Source organism: Apis mellifera, linkage group LG13 (genome assembly GCF_003254395.2).
Source record: "Apis mellifera strain DH4 linkage group LG13, Amel_HAv3.1, whole genome shotgun sequence".
Lineage (NCBI taxonomy): Eukaryota > Metazoa > Arthropoda > Insecta > Hymenoptera > Apidae > Apis > Apis mellifera.
The window spans coordinates 6,144,098-6,153,429 of record NC_037650.1 but is presented as its reverse complement, the minus strand read 5'-3'; the positions used below and the strand labels follow the sequence as shown (position 1 = coordinate 6,153,429).

The 9,332-nt window shown below is 43.1% G+C and overlaps 1 protein-coding gene across 7 annotated transcripts in view; it reads left to right on the top strand.

Annotated features, from left to right (window-relative positions):
• The first annotated feature begins 1,727 nt into the window (after window positions 1-1,727).
• LOC408429 (tensin-1) overlaps window positions 1,728-9,332 on the top strand; it is a 147,194-nt gene continuing 139,589 nt past the window's right edge. For 2 of the 7 annotated variants that reach the window (XM_006560361.3, XM_006560369.3), the window contains exon 1: window positions 1,730-2,677. In XM_006560361.3, coding sequence (XP_006560424.2) covers window positions 2,585-2,677 — 93 coding nt within the window. In that variant the 5' untranslated portion in view covers window positions 1,730-2,584. Of the gene's footprint in view, window positions 2,678-9,332 lie in introns of all 7 variants that reach the window. The other 5 variants (XM_006560362.3, XM_006560360.3, XM_391976.7 and 2 more) reach the window with 5 other exon arrangements.

Genomic DNA, 9,332 nt, shown 5'->3' with positions numbered 1-9,332 from the left:
GATACGCGGATAACTTAATATCGCGTTGTTTGTTCGCCTAAGTAGATCGCCCGAAAACAAAAAAATTCGAAAAGTTAGGTTGGAAACTCGATTTCCGATTCGACGATGATGATCGGTCGGGACGATCGGCGAGGCTCGTGTGTAAATACGTGTGGTGGAGCAAGTACGGGTTTATGGGGCCCCCCTTCTCGTAAAGATCCGCTGCACCACGACGAGATGTAAACACGGTTCCCGTTGATACTGCGCTTGTACGACATAGTACGGGGTACGGGGCGTTTCGTTTCAACGTGGTAACGTAATTTGCCTCCGTGCAGGGGGACCCATGTCAATGTTTCCCCATCGACACCGTTACCATCCTGTCATAACTCGAATATAACCGACCGGACGATGAAGCATATAAGTACCGGTTTTAAGGGTTGCGTAGGTAAGAAGATGATTTTTAAGAGATACAAGCTTGTTACGTATGTATCTCCTGGTCAAATATACGCGGATAATAAGTGTGGAGAGTGTAAGATGAATCGGATGATCGATATATGGATCGAGAGAGGAAGGAGAAAGAGAGAGAGTGTAGGTGTGTATAGGTCCAGTATTACGGACACATTAGTCCATAGGGTTGACTCGTGACAAACACGAAGATGTTTGTACAAGTGTACGAGCTTCATCTATTTTCATCTGACATCTGTGTTCTGAGACTTGAAACGATCGGTAAAAAAAAAAAAGAAAGGAAAAAAATGAAACGATCATAAAGTTATTCCACTATAAAATCTCTTGAAAACCTCTTCTGGGAAATTCATGGTCGGGAAGATGGAGCCATGGGTTTGGTTCGATTTACTTTTTTTCCTAACTCGTAGACAAACGACATTACCTTCTCGAACGCTCTATAAAGATAGGAGAGAAGGAGCAAAGCAAATATATTAAGCATCCCGAAAAAGAGAGAAAAAGAAAAGATTCGATTCGAGATCGGTTGTTTGCCGAGGATAAGAATCTTCGATGATTTTCGTGATCGTCGCAGAAGCGGGATCAGGCGGAGGCGCAGATGCGGAGAGTTGCGCTGCGTTTCGACACGGATTGTCGATTCCTTCCGCCCCTCTGTCCGGCCCTCAGAGCGCTCTTCGGGGTCCCGGCTGGTATTTTCTGTCAGTCGACGGCAGGCCGCGGGTCGAGCTGGTCGAGAAAAGCTGACGCTTGTAAAATCGAGTCGATTCACATTCATTCACGCACGCGTGTACACGTTTTCTTTAATTTCTGTTTGATAATTTTCTAAGAATGGAAGAATACAAATAATAAAAAAATATTGTCGTTTTATAAATATCCATCCATTTTTACAATTGGAAAAAAAAAAGAAAGAAGAAAATAATTTTCTAAAAGGAACAAAGTATCGAATTAAAAAAAATAATTGTAAAATGTCACAGAACTTTCCACAAGTTTGCGCGAGATTCAATTACGATTCATTATTGGCGGTACTCTCCGGATAATCCACGGAACTTGATGAAAACCAAGAAGAAGATTGATCGACGAGGCTGCGTTGACAGTTGACCAGAAGTTAATCCGAGCTTGAGTTTGCTGTAACATCACCAACTTCACGACAAACTCAAGTTTTTAAAAAGAATTTCTAAAGAAAAAAAAAAAAAAAAAATTCAATCGACGAGAGGAAGAAAAGATTAAAATTCGTAAAAATTATACGATAGACGTTTATTAGTATACGATTATTTATATATATATTAGTGCAAAGGATTGTCTATGAAGAGGAGATAAGGAACCGCGGTGTGACCCGGCCTGTCAAGGCGCGTATAAAATCGACGATAGCGAAGCGGACGGTCGGCAGTGTCGCGGGAGCCGCGCGCGAGAGAGGACGTCCTCGTTAGTGTACTACGTCGACGCAGCGTGGAAAAAGCAGCGTGGAAACGCAAAACCGACCGATGCTCCCTACCACGCCGTGTTTCCATCTCGTCAACCGAGTTTACGCAACGTTTCTCTCTCTCTCTCCTTCTCTCTCCGTCTCTCCGTGTTCGTGATTATCCTTTATCTATCTCGTTAATTCATCCGTGTGCCTGAACGAATCTATTAATCGCAAATCTCGAAAGGAAATCATGCGATGCAATGGACGACCAATTGTGCAGTGACGAAGGAAGATAATTAATTCGAGAAGTTTCGTTTCCTCGATGGACGGGATCACGGTGAACTTGGTGTGGCGTGATCTGGGAGAGGCGTGTTAGTTTTGTTTACGAAACAACGTGACCGGACGAAAGGAAACTGCGAAGTTTGGAATTCGTTCATATCGGTGAGGAGGATTCTTCCACGTGGACGAAAAGTATTATTCGCGTCGAGTTTTAAGATAATATAATCGGCGTTTTGAGAACGCGTGAATTTGAAGAAAGTTAAAAAGTTCTCACGAGAGGAGGAGGAGGAGGAATCCGCGAGATGCAGCGAACGAGCGACGCGGGTACGAGCGGAAAGCCTTGAGGGATTTGCGGAAGGAGGACGAGGAACGAGCTAGGAAGAGAGAATCGTGGGAGAGAAGAGTAGGGAGAGGAATCGGAGACGCGAACAAGAGGCAACGGAGAGGCGAGAAAACACTCGAGGAATGCCGTGGATAAAGTGTTTGGGCGGCGGAGGCGGAAAGGCCAGAAGAGGCAAACCACTCAGCGTCAGCCAGCCAATCCACCTGCTCGTCAAGGTATGATTCGTCTTTGCTTTTTCTCACGAATTTTCTCTCTTTCTCTCTCTCTCTCTCTCTTTTTCTCTATCTCCATACCGACTTTTCTTCACGTTTTAACGGGGTTAAGGGGGATGGTTCTGTTGAAAAAAAAATTAGTGTCGATATATCCGCGTACGGATTGGTGGCGCACATGGCCCCGATTAATCCGGCCATCGATGCTTTTCTCTCTCTCTCTTTTCTTTTTTTTTCTTTTTTTTTTTACCTCCAGCGTTGAAGAGATCCTCGACTCGAATCTCGAAGGGATTCTGGTCGAGATACCGCCAGATCTTTTATGGGCGGTTTTTTAATTTTATTGGCGCGATTACGCGCCGCTAAATCGCGTATATATACACGATCACCCACTCGAATAGCTCGATCAGAGTATATTTAGAACGATCACTGACGTGAATATTAATTTAGGCGAACCTTTGAGTCGGTTTATCGTTACTTTCTATCAAACGTTTAGGATTCCATTCACGAAAAAAAGAAAAGAGAAAAAAAAGAAAAGAAAAAGAAAAACGTGAAGCGAAGGCTAGACGGAAATATCTACAGAAAATAATCTCATCGATTTCTTTATCCTTCGAGAAATTGTTCTCCCGAGGTCTGGAGTCTCCTATCATCCCGTCGATAATTCGGCGATAAACTTGTCCCATTCTTTGTCCCGATTGCCTTCCATATAACCTTCGACAGTTTCTCGAAACAAAGGGATAAAGCTAACAGATAAGTAAACACGAGGCATTTAATAAGCAGTCGCGTTTCAAGAGGGAGAAAGATAGGTTAGTTTATGAAGATACGCAACGAAGAAACGAAGGAAGGAAAAAAAGACGAGGATGTGAAAAAGGCTAGAAAACGATTATTAGGCGAGCGTTTCTTTCACGGTTGGAATGCCGTAAAGGCTAGATACAAAACGTTTGGAATGACGAAAGAGCGCCATGGTGGCCTCCACCAAACCAGTCTTGATTTATTAATTTTCTTCCAAGACCTGGCTCTCTTTGTGAGACCGACCCACGATTCGGTGTATCGATTCGATGATACCTCGGCACGATCTACCAATTAAATTGATAATAGCGCCGCGTTACCTGCTCGTTATCGTGCCTCCCTCTCACTCGTAACGCAATCGTTAAGTGACACCCACTCGTGTGCGATCGTGACGATGAGAGGGATGGCCCTTGAAGGGACGACAGAGAGGATCGTGATGCTTGGTATTTCAATGAAATCCTTTATAGGGACACCTCTCTGTTATTCCAATTTTATTGACTGTTCAAAAAGATTTGGAGTGCTGTTAGGAAAAATTAATTGTATTTGTATTTTATATTTTTTATATCGAATGAAAGTTAGTATAATCGAAGAATAATATTTTAGGATTTATTAATAATTTTTAAATATCGTAATGGTTGATACTTTTAGAGAGGATTGTTCGTATCTCGAAATCTTTTGTATTGTTCGAAAAATGGATAGAGTTTTGGGAAAATTAGTTCCGTTTTATATTTTTATTCGTTTCGTTAATTTGAACAATTCAAGTGAATTTTGAATATTTTCCATTGAAAAATATTTTAGAAATATTTAGAATGACCGATAAATATTGGCCGATAAAAAATGGTGGTGGCCAATATTTTTGTGAAAATGTTGACACTTCGCATTGATTGTTCAAATTATTTTGGAGCGTAGCCAGGAAGAAAAATGTGCTACATTTGGATTTTCTATTTACCGAGTGGTGATCAGCGCGAACGGTCTAGTGGTCGAATTCCTTCTGTCTAAGACTAATATTTAGAAATAGCTAATCCGATTCTTTGGTTCTGATCCAAGTTTTGTATGGAGTTATTTCGAGAACGATTTAAACGAACGATCCTGCTGAATAAATGGTTGATTTAAGTAGTTAGAAAATTACCGGGCCTTAAATATCGATAAAGTATATGTGCGTTGGAAGAAAATATTACCTTGTCACGATAGACGTGTACGGCTTATCGAAGCAATTATCGAAACACAAAGGCAAACTTGGAAACAAGGTCGTGCCTCTTTTCGCGCATTTTCCTCCATTCTTTTTTTCTTTTTTTTTTTTTCTAACAACGCCCGCTATTCAGCCCGCTTTTTATGCAAACAACATCGTCGGGGGTGAATAATTAAACGAAGTGAAATTGAATCAACGGCGGTTACATCGAGATTAATTCATAGGGAGGCAAGAAACGACCGATGCACAAATTAATTAAACATCCGCCCGAAATTGAATCGATCTCATTTACAATTCTCGATCGCCATGTCGCGAGTTGTAATAATTTTTCCCTCGAGAGCCGTACGCGTCATCCGTCTTACAAAATAATTCGACACACGATGCGCACGTTTTACCAATTAATTCGTTCGATATCTTCACTCGTTTGTAATATTGATAATTGTCATTTGATGAGATGGAAAATTCAAAATTGTCGCCCATTTTAAATCGAAAAACTTGATCGCTTAAAAAGAAGCGAAGAAATTAATTTCCAACCCCGACACGTTATGTCGAAGCACGCGAGGAGAATGAAATTCCCTTTGCGACCTGTTCCACGACGGAGGTTTCGTTAAGGGAGCAAAATCGTTGGTTAAACAGCGGCTCGCAATTAAATAATAGCGAAGCGTGCCACTACCCGCCGTGTCGTGCAATAACGATTTCATTAAAGCGCCACTTACAATACGATATATATTCCCTTCGTGGTCGTTTCTTCCGCTCGTAAAAATCACGCGGACTCGAGAATTTCGCCGCTCGTGTTTGTCCTTCTTATTTACACGGAAACGGGCAACATATACGAGATGACGCGAAGATAAAAAAAGAAAAAAAGAAGAGTCATCTCTTCCCGCCGCTTTTTACCACCGCGTTTTTACGATTAACAGGTGTTTCTTGAAATCCTCAGACGTTGGATATCGCGACGTGTGCGAGCCATCCTCGAGATCGTGCGAGCTCGATGCCTGTTATTACTCGACCGTGGGTACCATTATCGGTATTGTTGCGTACACCTGCATTGATCAGAGGTAGCGCGACGCCCATCGACCGGCCAGTACTACCCAGAGTTGGCAATTAAATTAGCGAGCCCCTGGCAATTCCGCCATTTTTCGCGCGAGCTTTACTTTACGTAATGATACTCGAGACGGGACGAAAGGTCGCGACACGAGGCGATTCCGAGGCGTGTCTTTGGAGAATTTTCGCTTCTAATTCTAGCTTAGCGTCGGTTTCATTAGTTGCTCATGAACCGACGTAACCTCGAAACGAATCTCGAAACCCTTTCCTTTCGACACAAGAAGGGAGGGAGGGGAGGATTCATCCAAATCGTCGCAACACGGTCAGATTCGCGCTTCTTGTTTCATCATTTTTGCAAATGTGCAAAAACGAGCGTACCTATCTGCAAGCCTGTTTATCAGAACAGAATTCCACGCATTGCATCACGTTCCTCGTGGCGCTATAGCCGCTTTGTACAAAGCCTGGCAATTAAGTCACTGCACCTGCCACGCAATTATGCGAGCCGTTTTTTTTTTCTTTTTCCTTTTTTTCTTCCTCGAGACACGCTCACGCTCGCGTGGTAAACGTTTGCCTGTCCTCTCTTTCATTCTCCTTTTTCTCTCTCTCTGTTTCTCTCCCTCCCGATATCGATCTTGTGCAAGCTTAATGATACCAATTGGTTCGGGTAGATCGCCACGATCGATTCCCCGTGTATATACTCGAGAAACTCTTGAGTTGAGAAAATTCTTAAGTTGAATGGTATGCTCGGACACGCGCGCGCGCGCGAGAAAAATATCAATGGGAACAGGATCGATCCTGGAAAACGATCGGACGTGGAAAACGGCCGACACGCTTCGATTACCTTTGGTCGAAAGGTTAAAAGCCGGCTAGATTTGCTATCTTTCCCGGTGAATCAGCCGAGCTTCGTAATTCTCGAAGGGGGAAGATTAGGAAAGCCTCATAACTATCGTCATCATCGTGGATCGCACACCGGTATACGTGTATCAGGTCGTATATTACGGTGGAACGTATGCGTCGTCATGCCATTGACTCGTGTACACACGGCGAAACAATGTTTTATATTGCATGGGCCCACTCCCTTCGTGCGGACGTTCGTTTCCACTTTTTCTAGGTCGGCCAATTATCGTATCGTACGGATGTTGAAATTTGTAACGTTTGGGAAATGTGTGCTCTCGTAACAAAATTTGTTTAAATTCCTTCACGTAATACGCTCAATCACGTCTGATGAAAATTGAACATGCGGGTCCAAATAATCGCGTGAACAACGTCATAAGTACGTTACAGTAATAGTGAACGGGTTCGTTTTATAGAAGCGATAGAATCTCACAGCGAGTCAATCTATGGGAAATTGCAATTTCGTAAAATAATAGAAAATGGTGGATCAAGGTTTGAGGGAGATAAGTTTTAATTTCGAGGAAATCGGGAGAAATGATTTTAAACGATGGAACGGGATTGGATCGAGAAGATGGAGGATCGAAAATGAAATGGCATCGGCTTCTCGAACGGTCATCGATATGTCCAAGGTTGAAGAAGAGCGTGTTTCTTCTTTTTTTTTTTCTACGCGAAACGTCAAAGTGTCCGCGAGTTAGACACGTGCGTGGGTGTCGATAATGTTGTGACACCGTTTAAAAGGTGTAAAGTAAAGGCCGTGTGTGCGAAGCAAACAATTTTCGAGCTTATTGAGCGGAGGCCCCGCGGGCGAATCGGTTCCAGGAGCCGAGACCGTGCGCGTAGGTAGAGATATATTATTGCGTTTCAAAAGGTTAACAGCCCATCCCCGTCTCCCATCTCGGCCAACTTTTACAATAAATATAGAACGTTTCGTAACGATTATTCCATCGATTCCAGGAATTTTGGATGCACACCCTTCTTCCTCTTCATCTCATATTCATAAACACTATTCGCAAACATCGAAGGTTCCATCGAAGTTTCAACCTTATCTCAAAGTTCTCGTGGAATCTCTTGGATGGCTGTTGGTATAATACACGCGATCGGTGTTAATCGGTGTCCAAATTCGTGGCAAATTGCTCTAACAAGATTAGAACGAGATAGTCAATTACTCCATCAATTACTCCATCCTTGCTCTATTTTTGTTCCAGGCGCAAGGGTATCCCCGAAAACGAACGTTCGAAAAATAATATCCAAGCCACGGCTCTTATTTTTCTCTCTCTCGTCTCATTTGCCAAATCATCTGTGAATCTTGTAAAGAAAAGAAAGAAAGAGAAAGAAAAATGTACGTGAAAATTCGAAACTTTTCATAGACGTGGGCGTAGAAATTAAGGGGAGGCAGGAAATTTGCAAAGTTTTCGAACGAATGAGCGGCAAGATTGAAACGAGAGCGCGAGATTCAATTGAGAAATTATTCGAGAATTTTCCAGACGAGACGGCCAGCTTCGTAAAAGAGGGAAATACGCGAAAAAGCGGCGCAGAGAATGAGACTTAACGAGCGCCGGGCCGAGAGAAAAGAAACGAACAGCGGCGGCGGAGATTAAATCGCGCGATATCACGGCTAACGATTCGAATCCTGCGACGATGCCCCCGACCTCTTGAGATTCCTTAATTGCAGCTGCACGCCGGTGCAAGCAATTAAAAGTTGTTCAATTGGGACACACGTATCTCTCTCGGTGTCTCGCAGTTTTATCCACCCTTTGGGTCAACTGCTCGCTTCTTTCATCCCCTCCTCTCTCTCGATGGATTATCTTCGTAGAAAGCTACTTCCGTCAGCTTGCGTATCCCCCCCTTTTTTTTATAAACGCGCATATGCACGAGATGAGATCCCGCTGACGCGGGCAACACTTCCACGCGTTGTCAAGTTAAATTGGGTTTTCGAAGCTATCGGATAGTGATAAGAAATGATGATCGATCGAGGGGAGAAAGGAGATGGAGAATTTTTTTTATAGTTTATAAATTGCGTCTAAGATGCACAACGGCGTTCGTTTTATTTAGAATTGGTATCTCATCGTTTCAACGTGGTGAGATAGAAGATGTTTGTACGATGAGAGACGAAGGATTTTTCTTATCGTCCAAATTATTTATTTACGATATTGGATACGAGAATGCAGCGTTTCCATCCGAACAAAAATTACTACGTTACAATATCAGATATAAATTATCATACCCGCGATAAAATTCTTTATCCTCTCCTCTTAAAAATAAAAAGAGGAAATAAAAAGAATTCCAACTTTCGAAAATTTCCTTCTCGATTTTCATTTGTATCGTCGAGTAAAAAATTGACGAAGCTGCTTATCATTCGCGACAAACATCCGTAGTTCGAAACTCTTCTCCAAAAAGCCTCTTCTTCCTACGTCGAATTAACGAATCCCCCCCCAAAAGAGGATTTTCTCAACCGTTCCCAAGCGTTTTCCACATCGATGAGACGCGATGGAAAAAAAAGCGGCGAGCCGTAGATCTCCTCGAGAGGACGTTGAACGATGGTAATAAGGAAGCAGGGACCGGAGGGCCTCCGGGATCGTCTCTCATTGTTTCTGAATAATTGATGCTGCACTTGGCGTCGTCGAGGAGGAGAACAATCGAGGCGATCGTGTGTGGCTCGTGTGTGCTTTCTCTCTCCACCTTAAAGCGCCCTGTCTCCGCGCGATTTACACGAGGCCACGATCCATCAACGAATTATCTGGAATCGCGAGA